This window comes from Crinia signifera, chromosome 6, assembly GCF_055691185.1.
Source record: "Crinia signifera chromosome 6, ASM5569118v1, whole genome shotgun sequence".
NCBI lineage: Eukaryota > Metazoa > Chordata > Amphibia > Anura > Myobatrachidae > Crinia > Crinia signifera.
Window position 1 is genome coordinate 31,609,106 of NC_139222.1, and position 17,724 is coordinate 31,626,829.

Below are 17,724 nucleotides of genomic sequence, written 5' to 3' on the forward strand. Positions count from 1 at the left end.
CTTAAACAATTCATTGACGAAAATCCCCATGTTATTTACAGGAGGGCCAATAACTTGAAAAATTTATTGGTAACAAGTGCCATCAACACACCGTCCCCTTTAAACCCCATAAAATCTAAGGGTTTTTATAGGTGCAGCACCTGTTCAATGTGTAGAGTATGCAAAAGTGACAGCAGGGTTATAAACCAGTACAAATCAGTGCAAACTAATGAATGGCACACCATTGATGATTTTATTACTTGCCACAGTAAATTCTGTATTTACATTATTGAGTGCACATGCCATAAACAATATATTGGTAAGACCATAAGAATGTTAAAAACTCGTATGGCCGAGCATGTGAGAAACATCAAGAAAGGCACAGAGACGCATAATGTTTCCATGCATTTCAAAAATGTACACAACTGCAAGCAAGTCTTGTGTTGTGCTGAGGAGCTATTTTCTATTGGGATAGCGCTAAAGTGTGTTCTCAAATTGTGTTTTTGGGGAACGCAGACTAGTAGATGTGCGGATCCCGGCGGCGGCAACGGCAAGCAGCACTAGCACCAGTGGGGTAAGGCACCAGGGCAGCGCAGAGCATAGATAGCCCGCAGGCCCCTGGTGCCCACACCTACTCAGCGCCTCACCACGACAGCGGGGCTATTGTTACGCCACTGCTTATGTTCCATAGGACATGGATTCTTTTGTAGGCATAGCAGACTCACGTCAGGGTCCTTACCGTACCAGAATTTTGTTGATGTCTTTATTTTTTTTTTTTATGGGCTCGTTTTTTTTGCCCTGTTACCCTCACGAAGGACACTGTGAAATCAATAACCGTAATAAACAAATGGTGAGGTCCCTGTAGTACAGAGTATTTAAGATCGTAGCGCAATACACAAAGGACCTGATTCTGGTTCACCCGCAAAAGCAAATTCTCTCTCTAATGGACAAAACCATGTGCACTGCAGGTGGGGCAGATGTAACATGTGCAGAGAGATTTAGATTTGGCTGGGGTTTGTATTTCAAACTGATATCTGTATTGCAGTGTAAAAATAAAGCAGTCAGTATTTACTCTGCACAGAAACACCACCACCCAAATCTAACTCTCCCTGCACCTGTTACATCTGCCCCACCTGCTGTGAAGCATGGTTTTATCTATTAGAGAATTTGCTTTTGCAAGTGAACCAGAATAAGGCCCATCATCTAGACATTTAAAGAACCACTGAAGGCCGATTTTACAAAAGCCCAATGCTTAAAATGAATTTATTTAGTGCAATCAAGTACACTTTGCGTCAATAGAGAAATGCCCAAAATCACAAGAGCCAACTTGTTAAAATGATGGAGTGAGCTTGTACTCCTCCTCCCTCCCCCCATATGTCTGCAGAACACATCCCATAGAACACTTATTTTTGTCCGCAGTAGAGCAAATATTGGGGATGCTGAGGCACCCATAGAACTGGATCCTTCTCCCTGGACCACTGAACCCCCTAAAATTTGAGGTTTTGGAAGGAAACAAAAACAACAACAACAGGGATCTCCGATCAGTAAAAATTCTCGAAGAAAAATGGTGTAAACTTGTATCCAGTTCCGGAATAGAATTTATTTTGAAACTCCACCCTGCAGAGGAGAGAGAGAGTCTGATTGGTGGAATGCTGAGGTGGTATTATAATGGTAATTATTGTTCCCTTCCCCCTGTACATTTAGAGGCACATGCCAACGAACTCTGACACTTACCAGTGCAGACGGAGGGCATGTAGAAACGCAGAGAGCCCTTCCATAACCAGCAGTATAGCCACTGACAGCACAGCAAAGGCGGCAAAGATTGGCACAAGAGCGATACTCCACGTGTAGTCTAGACGGGAGAATCCCAGGCGCATCACCATTTGCCATAGTACTTCTGACAGTTCTGCCAGGCGGAGATGGAAACAGAAATGAGTAAAAGGTCTAACTCCTGTGCCATCCCAATCTAACCCATTACTGTAAATTCAGTGCCAGGCTGTGTACAGGATCCCGACCTGATGTTGACGGTCAAAATACTGACTATCATGATCTGATCGGGACACATTATGAAAGTTTGTTAAGAGGTAGGTTGAGTATTGGGTGGCTGGAGACATGCCAGGGTGTGTATGTGTGTGTGTCAGGGATTTGGTGGATGGAGACACGCCGGGAAGGGGCGATGGTGACACGTCAGGGTGGGGAAGGGTGGGACCTGGTGGCTGGAGACACGCCAGGGTGGGACCTGGTGACTGGAGACACGCCAGGGTGGGTAAGGGTGGGCCATGGTGGCTGGAGACACGCCAGGGGGAGGGTGGGACCTGGTGGCTGGAGACACGCCAGGGGGAGGGTGGAACCTGGTGGCTGGAGACACACCAGGGGGAGGGTGGAACCTGGTGGCTGGAGACACACCAGGGGGAGGGTGGAACCTGGTGGCTGGAGACACACCAGGGGGAGGGTGGAACCTGGTGGCTGGAGACACACCAGGGGGAGGGTGGAACCTGGTGGCTGGAGACACACCAGGGGGAGGGTGGAACCTGGTGGCTGGAGACACACCAGGGGGAGGGTGGAACCTGGTGGCTGGAGACACACCAGGGGGAGGGTGGAACCTGGTGGCTGGAGACACACCAGGGGGAGGGTGGAACCTGGTGGCTGGAGACACACCAGGGGGAGGGTGGAACCTGGTGGCTGGAGACACACCAGGGGGAGGGTGGAACCTGGTGGCTGGAGACACGCTGGGGAGAGGGTGGGACTTGGTGGCTGGAGACACGCCAGAATAATAATAACCTCCACAACAGGGTAACAGTTATAGAAACTAGATGATAAAAACAGAATTATTTCTAGTACCAGCAATTACACAGAGAGGATGATGGTATAATATAGGAAGGACGTTACTTACGTGCATGAGCAAGACTTAGCGCCCACAGCCGCAGATAGGACGCAGTGTTGGAGATGCAGCCCAGGCAGTACTCTATGGTATGAATCATCTGGTGCATGAACACATCGCTTGCATCAAACTATATACACAGGGGGCAAACAGAGTTCCATTGTTAGTATAAGGCCAGAACTTTGGAGCACGGACCGGTTATACCATGGTCACCAGCGACAAGCCCTCTATCTGACAAACAAACACAAAACACTTTGCGCACAGGACGAGCCTAATGCCACAGGTCAAGTATTACCTCTTTGCTACCATGCTCCCCCTTCTTATGCCCAGATTCTTGTATGGAACCCCCGTCCTCTTCCGCCACTAGGCCAGTCCTTTCCTCATCATTCACCGAATCCTGAAATACATATACCCATCAACACTTAACAAATAGGATTCCATCATGAACGCAGTGCTAGCAGGTGTTCAGAAGTCATCTGGAAATGATATCCGTATCTTTACTCTGCTAATCCGCTCATGGTGGGTACATCAACAGGGCTCGGCCTTAACACAAATTTTTGGAAAGTGATTATACCTTGGCGCCCCCTGGAGTACTTCTGCTTGTGCCAAACAGATAAAAAAGGGGTGTGGTGTCATAGGAAAAGCCAAGTAGTAGTACCCCTCACATATTATGCCCACAGTAGTACTGCCCCTCACCTATTATGCCCACAGTAGTACTGCCCCTCACCTATTATGCCCACAGTAGTAGTACCCCTCACCTATTATGCCCACAGTAGTAGTACCCCTCACATATTATGCCCACAGTAGTAGTAGCAGTACTGCCCCTCACATATTATGCGCACAGTAGTAGTAGCAGTACTGCCCCTCACATATTATGCCCACAGTAGTAGTAGCAGTACTGCCCTTCACATATTATGCCCACAGTAGTAGTAGCAGTACTGCCCCTCACATATTATGCGCACAGTAGTAGTAGCAGTACTGCCCCTCACATATTATGCCCACAGTAGTAGTAGCAGTACTGCCCCTCACATATTATGCCCACAGTAGTAGTAGCAGTACTGCCCCTCACATATTATGCCCACAGTAGTAGTAGCAGTACTGCCCCTCACATATTATGCCCACAGTAGTAGTAGCAGTACTGCCCCTCACATATTATGCGCACAGTAGTAGTAGCAGTACTGCCCCTCATATATTATGCCCACAGTAGTAGTAGCAGTACTGCCCCTCACATATTATGCCCACAGTAGTAGTAGCAGTACTGCCCCTCACATATTATGCGCACAGTAGTAGTAGCAGTACTGCCCCTCATATATTATGCCCACAGTAGTAGTAGCAGTACTGCCCCTCACATATTATGCCCACAGTAGTAGTAGCAGTACTGCCCCTCACATATTATGCCCACAGTAGCAGTACTGCCCCTCACATATTATGCCCACAGTAGCAGTACTGCCCCTCACATTATGCCCACAGTAGCAGTACTGCCCCTCACATGTTATGCCCACAGTAGCAGTACTGCCCCTCACATGTTATGCCCACAGTAGCAGTACTGCCCCTCACATGTTATGCCCACAGTAGCAGTACTGCCCCTCACATATTATGCCCACAGTAGCAGTACTGCCCCTCACATATTATGCCCACAGTAGTAGTAGCAGTACTGCCCCTCACATGTTATGCCCACAGTAGCAGTACTGCCCCTCACATGTTATGCCCACAGTAGCAGTACTGCCCCTCACATGTTATGCCCACAGTAGCAGTACTGCCCCTCACATATTATGCCCACAGTAGCAGTACTGCCCCTCACATATTATGCCCACAGTAGTAGTGCCCCTCACATATTATGCCCACAGTATTATTGGTGCTTATGAAAGTTCTAAATCGCAGTGCAGATTAACATGGCACCAAGGTTTGTACCAGACTCAATATAAAACTACAGCTCCCATGCTATGCGGACCTCTTGGCAAAGTGGACTGCTGGGAGCTGTAGTATATTTTGAGACTGATCACTAGCGCAGTGCGGTGGGACCGGATACCGGCATTAACAGGAGATTGTTTATGCAGGTCACTGGCCGGTACCATGTCAGGGCGTTCTGGTCTGTGCCCTGCCCTACTCCGGTGCCTCCCTAACATATCTATAGCACTGGCCACGCATGTGAAAGGGCACCGACTTCTAATGCACAGCCAGGACATAAGGTGATAACAGATCTAAAAAGGATTACGGAGCCCCCCCACCACCCTATGGGTATATTCACACCTGTTTGTGCTGACCTAGAATGGATTCTCTGATCCCTATACCAAGCACACCAACCCTTTTACCCCAGAACATATGAGAGGATACACAACTGAGCAAAGCTTTCTAGGGACACATTTACCTAAGGAAGTGATGACCCAGTGGCGGATCCAGGGCTACAGCACAGTTCAAAATTCAAATAAGGGAACCACACCCACTGCCAGTGAGTCAGTTTGGAATGGCAGTTGGGGTGTCTCCCCTATTTGAATTTTGAACTGTGCTGCAGCCCCTCCTCTGGAGCCTCCTATTGGCCATTGTTTAATTCAGCACCAGATGTCCTACCTGCCCGTGAGCCTGCTGGCTTCCTTTCTTCCTGCGGTGCTGAAGGTAGAGACAGATGGGATCGCCCAGCAGCAGGACTGGGACACAAACCAAAGCTACAACCACCAGGGCCATTTGGACGACTTGCTACAATAGAACACAAAAACACTTTATATACACAAATTGGGAGGTGCCGTTTTTTTTACCCGTTATATGGCATCTTAAAATAAAGCTAGGGCCTGCTAAAGCAGTAAATAAGTAGTCATCTTTCAGTTCCGGTACTCTAACAATACAGTGGCGCAGGCCAGGTTTACCGGTACTTCGTTTATAAAATGAAGGAACATTTAAATATGTGTCGTAGCACAAACTAAACTTGTGCACACAGCCAGAGAAAAATCCTAAATTTCCTTCCACCTATTCAGCGAATAACACAATGTTGGTCGGTGTCCGTGTCTTTGGCAAACCAAAGCAAGTCCTTGCCAGTAACTTGTCAGAGGACCTAGGCAGCCAATCAGCTGCTAGAACATTGTGCAGTCCATTGTGACAGGGCTGAGATAACTGGTATTCACTGAATGGGAACCCGGCACAGCGAGGCTCCCGGTGGGTTCTAGGCCACAATCGGGGATATTGGGACTACTATTTACACGCCACACCTATCCGCCTGCACACACATTGGCGTTTTACCATTAGGTTGGGATGCCAGATGGGATTGATCACACTAAAGCCGATGTTATGCCGGGGCTTGCGCTCACCTGTCCTTGGTAGAGTTCTCTGTTGTTCTGGTTCTTGGTGAAGAGGAACATGTCGATAAAATGAATGAGAAGACTCGGAGCCGTCCGAGCGTCTCTTACATCGAACGCAAACCACTTGTAGAAAACCATGAACACCAGGTACCCAAAGAGGCACAGGAGGAAGAGGAGCTCCGGGATGGACACCACCAGAATGCGGTATTTCTGTTTGAAGTGACTGCCAGAGATGGATACAGAAACATTGCATTCATTTGTAATCTACATTAAGGGCCAGATGCACTAAACAGCCAGCCAATCAACTCCTGCCTGACATTTTTCAAACACAGTCTGTGACATGACAGGTAGGAGCTGATTGGCTGGTGGTTTATCATTCTCCATTTTAGCACTGTTAAAGCTTAGTGCATCTGGCCCGAAGTCTTTATAGTAGACTACAACATAGTATAATGCTAGGAAGGTGTCAGCTGAACAATTTAGGATGTTAATACAATTCCATCCTAAAGTTCCAGTATAGGGACTGGTGCTGCTGAAATGTCCTCTGCCAGAAGTCCAAGCGCTGAGGGAATGGGGGCAGCACAATTCACAAAATGGCCGCCTCCGCTGTGTGTATCTGGGTAGGCGTGAGTTACTTTTTAAGCCTTTCAACGCAGTAATGATACTCACACGAAGTTAAAGATACTAAGGAAAACGCCAAAGGTCATGTGGCACACCCCCAAAATGACGGACATTTTCATCTTGAACGAATTGAGGAATGTGAGGCGGTTTGTGGCAAGGCTCCAGATCTGCAGTGGGGGCGACAATGTATAATAGAACAGAGAACAATAAAAATAATCATATTTCTGGATCTATACATCGCATTTCTCTTAATAGGACTTATTCAGCAGCGGGTGAGGTAGCCAGATTGGGTGCATGGTCAGTAGCCACGCTATGTAACCTTGCCCAGACGCCTACTTCCTGTCCATCACCTGGTGTTTGGCCAGCGGTCAAAAAAAGAAGCAGGCTTTACGGTATGGCCGTATGCATGCTGTTTATCGATTATCGTACGCTGTGCAAATTCTCAGGCGTCTAATCAGTTCTGATTTACCACCTATGTTTCATCAGCAATCTACAATTAGCACACACCACCCCCCCCCCCCCCCCCCCGGACCCTACCGGAACTGCCCTAACCAAAAGTGACCAAGTCGATTATCTGTCCAAATAGTTCACGTCTATGGGCGGGATATACTAAAGGGAAAATGCGGTAAAACGGGTGTTTAACCGCATTTTCCTATTTACCATTACCTGTCCGCCCCGTCTCCGCCGGGCAGGGTATCACCACCTCTGGGTGGCGATACCACCCTATAGAAGCCTATGGGCTTCTATCGCTGCCCGTGCGACCACACCCCCCCCCCCCCCCCCTAGCAGGTGTCACAGCCGGGAGGACATCCGGCTGCAGGGGGGGGAGGAGGAGACGCCGGGGACACTGACAGCTGCCGGGATGTGACGGAGACCCCCCGCAGACCACATTACAGGTCTCCGTCACTGCACCCCGATGCTAGCCGCATATGTTAGTACATATGCGGTAGCATCGCGGCAGCTGGGCGGCAATGTATATTAATACACCCCGCCCCATAAGAGATGGTTCTCCCTCCACCAGAGCCCAGTTCAATAGGATCTATTCATAGGGCAGTCCCTTTCGACATACTAATGTGTGGTGTTGCCACGTTTACTTTTATAGAATGCACTTGATAAATGTTACCTCAAAGCGGTCCGTTTGACCCATACCACTTGGGAGACCTTAAACAGCTGTCGGAATGTTATAGCGCCAGAGTACACTGGCCAAACGCAGACTATTTTTTTTTTTTTTAAAGTGGCACCCATTTATGAGGCAGAACCATCCCATTTTAATGCCAAATCAGAGTTCAGCCTTCTTCACCGACATCTGGTGAACTCGGATAATTCTACATCCCGACACCTGTCCTTATAGAAAAGCCTGAGCTGGATTCAAGCAGCCAGGCTCCCTGCACAGCAAACTACATCACGCTCTTTCCAGCGCCCCCCAATGGCTGCTTAAGGAACCGTTAATAAAATGAGGTAAAGAACACACAAAATGATCAAAGCAGCAACACATCTCTCACCGGGTCAATGCCGAAGGGGTATGCACCAGTAAATACATCGGTTATGTTGGGATCCAGCGGTGGAAGAATAGATTTGGAAATGTCCTCGATTCTACAGGTTAGGGAAAGAAGGGTTATACTAAAGCAAGGGTGGGGGAACTTTTTGGCACTCCAGCTTTTGTTAAACAACATCTCCCAGCATGCCCTGCAACAGTTTTAGCATGGCCAAATAGCAAAAACTGCAGCAAAGCATGCTGGGATGTGTGGTTCCCCCATCCCTCGTACTAAAGAAACAGACACCTTTTACCACCAACACCCCACTGGCCGCCCACTTACGTCCAATGCTTGTCTTTCACCATGGCAGCAACACTCCAGCCTGAGGGGAAAATGGTGGTGGCTCGGCTGAAGCACTCGTTATACACAAAGCCGGTGTATATAGAGAACAGGCCCATCAGGAGGATGAGGTAACGTCCTCCAAAGCACATGGAGAAAATCTGCATAGACAGAAGAGAGAAAAATTACCCTTGATCTGCGGACCCGCGGTCTTCTCTACAGCAGTCGTGGTCACCTACCACGGTTAGTCGCTTACCTCATTTTCCACATTTTTTAGCTTTGGGTTGTCCTCCCCCAAAACCAACCAAAGGGCAAACAGGAACATGAGAAGGCCGTGTCCCACGTCACCGAACATGACAGCGAAGAGGAATGGGAATGTTATGATGGTGAACAGAGCTGAAATGAGAGGCAGACAGAAGCGGTTTCATTTCCGAATAGGAGCGGTTTAAGAGAACAGGAATACTCAGACTAAAGCAAACGAATGAGATGGTTGGCGCATACCTGGATTCACCTCCTGGTAACTGGCTACGCCATAGGAATCCACAATCCCTTGAAATCCAGAGGTGAACTTATTACTACGTATTAGGGTGGGGGGGCTGACTGCGCAGGGGATCCGCTGACAGAATGACTCCCCGCCGCCTCCGCTGTTCACCTGGAAGAACAGTTATTACATCACACCGGAACAACCGGTCCTAAGGTTTTAATTAACACTCCTCAAATCATGTTGATTTTGATAAATCCACTTGTTATTTAAAGGGTTAAATAAAATGGTGGCTGGGTTTTGCTGGTTTTACCTAGATTACAACTAGTTTTAAAGCAGCATATCTTTTATAAAAAAAAAAAAAAAAAAAAGGGATATAGTCATTGGGTCATAAAGGTAGACATGGTGTTTTTCACTGTTTCTTGAGCCGACAAACATTCATATCCCACCATCCACTAGGGCGTAGTGGGAGAACAAAAAAAGTGTGCCGAGCGTAGCAAGCTACGATGCTACATTTCAGTATCATATCGACTGTCGACATTCGTGTAAAAAAAACAAAACAGTGAAGAACCCCATGTCGACCGTATGACCCATCGACCTTCCCCATGTCGATCTATTGTCTTGTAGACCCAATGATCCCATTCCAAAAAATAACAAAATAACCTGATTTTGTCTTAAAACTAATTGCTGCATTAAATTTAGTGGCTATTTTGTCTTAGCAACATGGGGAACAGCAAATCACAGCCTATGATATATGGAACTAATTACTGGATAGCCCTTTATTTCTTCTTGATCTATACATTATAAAAAAAAAAAAAAAAAGAAAGAAAGAATCAAACCAAACATAAAACAAAAAAAAAAAAATTGTTCTTAAAAGGAGAAGTAGATTCCATGAAACAGGTGGCTTAGATCCACTTCTGTTTCTTGACCAGCAAGTGACATTAGGTGAGGGCAAAAGCTGTTAGATGCCCTCACAGTGTTTTTTATTTTATCTGTAATTTACGTGTGCATAGCTTTTGTTCTTAGAGCTCAGCTGCAATGTACCCTTGTGGGCTTGCTTCGCTCGCCACACTTCGGACAGCCAGATTTGTATCCCCCCCTCCAGGTATCCGTGGACCCAGTGCACAATGGGAAAAGTAAAAAAACAGAAGTGGATCTAGCCGCAATGCCTACCCTATAGGTATTGTATAGCTATGCAGTACAATGGTAACAGCTAGCCAGCCAACTCAGATGCTTACCGAAGCTCGAGCTAGCGCCCCCTGGAGTACAGGCAGGTCAGCCACCGGGCACCACACTTCCCCGATCAGGCACCGCTCTCGAACGCTGCACAAGTTGAGAATCTGATAAATGTGCTTCATCTTCCTGACAGAGACTCTCCAGGGGTGCAATGCCGAAGCAGCTCGGTTGAGTACCTGCGCCAGGAAACCCTCGGTTTGTGACAGAACCTGTAATACATACGAGACGTATAAATGTTGATGTATTGCACCACCCAACAAAGTCAGAGGGCAGTCTGCAAACACTGCTATGGAAAATGATCTCTCTCTCTCTCACCTTCTGCATGTCCTGGATCCGTACCAGGAGATCTTTCAGTGTGTCCAGCCTGGTGGACTCGTCGTCAGCATATGGGTAAAGGTGACAGTGGAAACTAGGAGGGAGGAAGGCGGGAAAGCGAGGTTGGAGAGTGCAGCAATTGTAGCTGAATAAAAGGTAATGGTCATGTTAGCACACCAACACTAACCAGTTTGCAATCTTTTTAATCTTCTCTCCAATTTGTTCCCCCCAGTATGAAATGAGGAATATAATCTGGGTAACACTCTCACCCTAAAAAGGTACAAAAAATAAAATAAAAAGGGGTGTCAGAAGCATCAACAAGCAGCACACACATTGAGTTCATCCCGCCTTGGTATAGCGGAAGGCAGATGTGACCGGAGCACCCGTTAGTAGAGGACAGGTAGCGGTCTGATCATGTGCCCCCAAGAATTGTGCATTCCCGTCCACAGAATACATGCAGTAGATGGCATTATGGGAAATAAAGCAGTATACATCTAGGATAGGTGTGGCAGCAGGTTTATCTAGAATATTTCAATAATGAATACAGGATTCGAACATTGGGACCGATTCAGAGCCCATCAGACAGGGCCAAATTTGTCCCTATTCCGATGGTGGGAGGATCTGCACAGGCAAGAGGTCTGAATTAGGCCTGTTCCATCAGTTAATTACACGGATCTCTTCTCAATTAGGTCTAGCCATCATTACCCCAACATTCAGACCGGTCAGGTCAGTTACAACTAAAATGAATTATAAAATTTGAACTCATTTTAAATATAAACAAAGGACTAAAACTGTCCTGACCAACAACAATGTAATGGTAGAAGAAAAGATGGCCGACTCCTCACCGTCACCAGGTCCTCCATAGGCTCGGACATCTCCACAAAGTTGACAATAAGGTAACCGCGGCAGGCTCGCCACAACAAGCGCTCAAACGAGTTAATGCGCCAGGGATGGATGACGCCCGCCAAGAAGCTGGAAAGAGATTAACAGTAGTGTTGAGTATACGTTGCCAAACTCTCTTATGGCTGACAGAAATTTGAATATGTGAAAAAAAAACAAAAAAACAGCAAAACAAATGGATATACAATCTCAGTAAGTAAAAGAACAAAACACAAATGACAGAAAGATTCATTTTCTGGGTGCTTGATCGTAGATTAAGGCAGTGGTTCTCAAACAGGGTCCTCAGGACCCCACACAGGTCACCCGACAGGTGCACTCATTGACACATTCAAAAAGAGCCACAGGTGGAGCCAATTACTTCACTTGTGATTCTGCGAGGAGACCTGTAAAACATGCACCGTGTGGGGTCCTGAGGACCAAGTTTGAGAAACTGTGGATTAAGAAAAAAAGCTACTGTCAGGAACCTACAGTAAATAGAGCAGCATTTCCCATCCTCAGTCCTCAAGGCACACCGACAGTGTCAGCAATAACCAAGACAATGGTTTGGAATCCCTGTGTGCGATTTTTTGGGGGTCCCCAGTACAGCTTGTTGAAATAGAACATTTTACTGCTGTCAAGCAGTTTTATTTAATGACCAATAGCCGTTGGGGTTCCTGCCCTACTCCGGACTCCGATTGGCTGCTGTGTTCAGCACAAGACCGATTGGCTGCTAGGATACCGGACTAGAGAGAGACAGCAGCCACACGGAGAGATGGCAGATGTGCATTTATAATGAATACACGTCTGTAATATTTAAAATGTGATATGAAAAACACTGAAGAGTCCCAGTCACGTCCATTATGCTGGTTACCTAAGAACAAAAACCGGTCACACCAGAGATAACAGGGACAGCTGGTACAGATACCGTGCCAGTGACTGATTAATAACATTTGTATAAATCCCGGGCACATGATAACATTGATAAGCTCTGGGCAAGCGGCCAGAGATACAAACAGAATTTAATTAGCAATTTATTAATTTGATAGGAGATTTCCGACATATTCCGCCAGTTGCACTAAGCTTCAATAGTGATAAAATAAAGAGTGATAAACAGCCAATCAGCTCCTACCTGCTATGTCACAGACTGTGTTTGAAAAATGTCAGGCAGGAGCTGATTGGCTGGCTGTTTATCACTTTTGAAGCTTCGAGCATCTGGCCCCTGTACGGTTCGGACCTTCTTTTTGGTGCGTATAAACGGGACTCATTTTACTCACCTCACTCTGAGGTCTTGCCTGGAGGCTACGGCAGGGTCAATCAAAGGATCGGTCTCCGTCCTCTCCCTCCACGCCTCAGTCTCCGGCTGTAGCAATAGATAAAAAATAATGATGCACCTCAATAATACAGGACAGCAGAACATTTTGGGGTGTTAACGCCAATACCGGATGCAGCTTACGCTCTCTGAGAACTCTATTGTATAGCCGCGAAGATATAGCCCAGGAAGTGACATTATCGTTAGTCACAGTCCGTTCCAGAAATTCCTAAAATGCTGAAAAATTAGCAGCATGCAAAACAAATATAGCAGACACGAACCCACCCGAGCCCTGGGGGGCTTCAGAGGCCGCCATTAGTGACCGCGTGTGATGTGAATTATGCACGCAGTGCAGTCTCTAGTTCTGGCTGCTTATTGCCTGGCATAGTAGCCAGTGACCCAGAGAATAACAGGTCCAAAATACTAGTGAGAGAATAGTGATGTGGAAGAACTGGAAGGCCCGTAGGGGCAGATGTATGAAGCAGCCATACGGGGGGAGAAGTGGCCCATGGCAACCAATCAGCACTGAAGTAACATCTACAATTTGCATAAAATTATACAGAGTAGTTGATTGGTTGCCATGGGCCACTTCTCCTCTGGCTCCCTTCTCCCTGCTTCGTACATTTACCCCATAATTACCAATCAGACAATCTCCCCAAGTGACTGAAGAACAGATATACTAACTAAGCCTTGAAAAGTGATGGAGTGAAGACATAGAAAACACCTACCAATAAACTCCTAACTGTTGAAAAATGACAGTTTGGAGACAATTGGTTTGTAGTTGATCTCTCTCCACTTTATTGCTTAGTACATCTAGCCCTGAATCACAATAGACCAGGCATGTCCAAACTATGTCCCTGTTGTGAAACTACAAGTCCCATCATGCTTTGCCACAGTCTTGCTAATAGAGAATGCTAAAACTATGGCAAGGCATGCTGGGATGTATAGTTTCACATCAGCTGGAGGGCCAGGCCTGGTTTAGAAGAATGCAGCCTATACTAACACTTTACTGCAACATCCCCAATTCTCCCACACACAACTCACCAGCGGCCCTGTGAACCTCTGACTTTCCCGCAGGATGTTGGCGTATTCCCTCAGCTCCCGCAGGCGCTCACGCAGGGTCTGCCTGTTGCCGGACACCTCCCTCAGCTCCCGTGATAGTTGTTCCGATTCCTCCTCAATCCTCAGCGCATCTCTGGGTAGAGGGGCAGGCGGAGAGAGCACGGAAACCGGCGCGGTCACCCCAGCTTTGCGCAGTTCCTGTTCCAGAAACCCTGGAAAGCCGTAAATCAGCCATGAAACCACTAAGACCGACATCACTGTCATTTATCTCCACAGGGAAATCCCCAGCACTCACCGAAGTTTGTCTCCATGTCGTCACAACGTCGGATCTCCGACACATAGCGCCGCTGGAAGGCGTTCACATTCTGATTCAGCTGCAAGGTTCAGAACAATAAGCAAGATGGACTCCGGAACGGTCACATAAACGCACATCGGACAGGAGCATCACAGCACTATCCTGCATTAAATACTCTGTGCTGCTGTAAATATTCCACCATTCTCATTACCAACAGGTCAGTCTGTCCCAACATAGACAGTGGATAGATATGAGGACGGAGGTAAAGTAAAAGTCAACCATCTCCTGACTGTCATTTTTCAAACACAGGGCCTCATTCAGATCTGCTCGCTCGGCTACGTCTATTCTGAGCCTAATGAGCAGGTTAACACCGCCCCGCAGCAGAAAAGTAGCCCAGGGCTTTTTGCGCGGCACGGTTTTCACCGAATTGGGGGCGACGCTGACGTCATGTGACGTCACCAGCCCGCCCCGAGCAGGCCGGGGAGCACATGCGTTCTCTGGGGCCCTCCCACCGTCTTTGTGGGCACGCTCATGAAATGCCCCCTGGCTGCCAATCACTATGCAAACTCCCTGGTGAGTAAAAATCTCGCCAAAAGCGCTCGCTGTGGGGGTCTGCACATGCCCATTACCGCCCAGGCATCGGCGACAGAGCCAAATTCGGACCTGAACAAGCAGGTCTGAATTGGACCCACAGTCTGTAAGTAGGAAGTCAGGAGCGGATTGGCTGGAAGTTAATCTCCGTCTACTGTATCTCGCTCCAAGGCCCATAGACCTCGAAGTGCTAAGGGTTGGTCTCTTCCTCTTTCCATACAGCTACTGTAATCAGTCCCACTTCTCTTACTCTATTTATCTACTGTAAGACGCAATGGCTGCCGGGGCAGGGGTTACCATTAGAAGGAGGAGCGGTGGTAATACCACGCCGAAGCCTTGAAAAGTATCAGCCAATTAGCACCTAACTATTACAGGATGTGTTTATAAATGACAGTAATACCCTTTTCACAACGTAAATCCCGGGTCACACCTAGGATTTGTACACAGGTCCGCCCTGAAAGGGATCCGAAATTTGCTAGATTTAGCTCCTTGGGTGCCGACGTCGGACGGGGGCGGCGTGGAGTGTAGGCAGCGCTTGGAGCCGACACGGTCTCCAATTGCTGCCTCCTCCATCGTCCGAAAGGGACTCGGGTCTAGGGTTACCACCTAGTCCCTTTAATTCCGGACACATATTAATTACACAGGTTCTGTGGCTGGCTGACTTCAAGACTCCACTTCACCTGATTTTAAACTGCCACAGAACCTGTGTAATTAACATGTGTCCGGAATTAAAAGGACTAGGTGGTAACCCTACTCGGGTCGCTCAACCTGGGTTACTCGTTCACACTGTACAGCAAACGGGGTCAACCCAGTAACAACCCAGGTCACTTTTGCGATGAAAAAGGGGTATTCGGAGCTGATTGGCTGGTAGTTTATCACTCTCTATGGCCTAGAACATCCGGCCCCCAGCAAGAAGCACTTGTGCTACTATTAACAGTATCCTGCAACTAGCAAGAGACACCATGCAATGCCCACAATAGTCTCCTTGTAGGGAGAATGCATGAACGGCAGAACACAAGAGGCAAATGTTATACTATAACGACACACAGATGCCCCCTGTCCCTACTGTCCAGGGATAATCAACGTTTTTAAAGCTCCGACCTTGGAAATGATTATCCCAGGACATGTCACCATTTTCCGGCATGGAATATTAGTAGCTGTATGCAATTCTCAGGCATGGCTTATTCTCCGAGCACTGCCATCCCATACAGATTACAGAGGAGTGTTCCAAAGAGTTCCACACGGTTTATGGGAAGTTGTAAAAAGTTGCCGATAGAATATAACAGCGGGGAAAGCGGTAGCGGTGGTATTGCACAATGTACTTACATCTCGGAATTCCACCAGGCCGAGCTCGCCCAGCTCGCTCACACACTGATACTCGGAGCCAGACTGCAGGAAGAGCTGGGCCAGGCACATCTCTTCCCCCCGGAACATGGAGCCCATCCTGCCTCTGCAAGACACAAAAGCCAAACATCAATGGGACTGTGGTTATCGGTGCGCTGGGTCCATACATCCATGGGCTGGCAGGGAAGGACATGCACCAGGGGCATAATCAGACACAGGGAGGGTTCTCAGGTACCACCATAGGGAACAACTTTTTGAAATGATCCCTCTTATATCATTGGCTATCTATAGACATGGCTAGCATCATATATTAGGGTGGCGATCTCCTCTATCCCCCACAGACATGGCTCCTATGTGTACAGCTGTGCTACTGCCAGAATACCCAAACAGCTGAACTAGCTGGGAGCAAACCTGCTGCATTATTTATATATAGTGCAAAAAGTATCAGAAATATAACAGGAGCCTGTAATAGGGGTAATAGCAGCAGCTTGTACCATGCACATACAGACATAATAACAGGGACATACAGGGGGACAGGGCAGGGATATAATCTACAGGAGGGGACATAGGACATAATACAATGCCGGGGACATTGCTGCACACAGACCTGGGGAGCTCAGCTCAGGAGAACAGGGATCAGCAGCAGCAGCTTCCTTCCTCTGGTCTGTGTGAGACGAGTAAAGCAGCAGCAGCAGTAAGGGAGAGGGCCAGAGGGGGGCTGAGGACCTCTGATAGGTTTAGGGGAATAAGTGGGCGGCCACTTCCTGATAGGGGCGGGGATATAAGAATCCCGTGGCTTTGAATGAGGAAGTTCTGTGGTTGGGAAACTTTAGTGGTCACATGATGAGGCTGAATCACGGCTGCCGGCCGGCACAGGGACAGGGACAGGGACAGGGAGTGCAGGAGGAGGGGGCTTTGTTATCTCGAGGGCAGGAGGAGGAGGGGGCTTTGGTATCTCTGATTGCTTTGTTTTGTGTGTGGGTGCTGTTGTTTCGGCTACCTTGCGCACGATAGGAGGAGGAGCAGGTGGGATGATCACATGTTAGGACAGGACAGGAGACTGCTGTAGCAGAGATTATGAGGAGTCTGTATTACCAGTGAGTAGGGATGGGTAATCATATAATGTTTCATCGGTAACATCGGATTTATGGTTCCAATGTTCGATGTTTAACCCTGCAATGTTGCGGATCCAATGTTTCATCACCATCGCTAGATTTCTCCCCCGATGTTTTTCTCAATCTTCCAATGTTTTTGCTTTTGTGTGTCAATGTGTGCTGCTTTCAATGCTTTGCAGCCAGCTCACTCTCTCCTTGATTTATATTCATTAAAAACTTAAGAGACTGATAAAAAAAAAAAAACATTAACAAACATGACAGTCAGGGGCTGGCTTGCAACTTTTAGCCTGGGGGGCAAGTCCAGAGCACTGGCCCATAAGTAACAGTCACAGACCGTGACGTCAGCTCCGACCCTGTTCCTGTTTCTATCGCAGCACCAGAGTAAGTCCTGGGCTACGCACAGACTCCACACACTAGGAAAATCATTTGATGGTAAATTATTGCAAATGGATTTGCAGATAATCGCAGGCCTGTGCAATTTTCACAGGCTTATTGCACACCGTAATGCCCATTAC

General features: G+C 47.7%; 1 protein-coding gene across 1 annotated transcript; it reads right to left on the reverse strand.

Annotated features, from left to right (window-relative positions):
- Window positions 1-1,212: 1,212 nt before the first annotated feature.
- TCIRG1 (T cell immune regulator 1, ATPase H+ transporting V0 subunit a3) lies at window positions 1,213-16,853 on the reverse strand. Its single transcript, XM_083145901.1, has 20 exons — window positions 16,702-16,853; window positions 16,077-16,200; window positions 14,160-14,238; window positions 13,847-14,076; window positions 12,768-12,853; window positions 11,460-11,586; window positions 10,802-10,884; window positions 10,615-10,708; window positions 10,302-10,508; window positions 9,084-9,234; window positions 8,839-8,978; window positions 8,586-8,743; window positions 8,271-8,361; window positions 6,817-6,935; window positions 6,160-6,373; window positions 5,429-5,554; window positions 3,156-3,257; window positions 2,873-2,990; window positions 1,714-1,885; window positions 1,213-1,596 (listed from the first exon to the last, which is right to left on the reverse strand). The coding sequence occupies exons 2-20, from the start codon at window positions 16,191-16,193 to the stop codon at window positions 1,521-1,523; spliced, it is 2,490 nt and encodes an 829-aa protein (XP_083002027.1). The 5' UTR covers window positions 16,194-16,200; window positions 16,702-16,853; the 3' UTR covers window positions 1,213-1,520.
- Window positions 16,854-17,724: the final 871 nt, after the last annotated feature.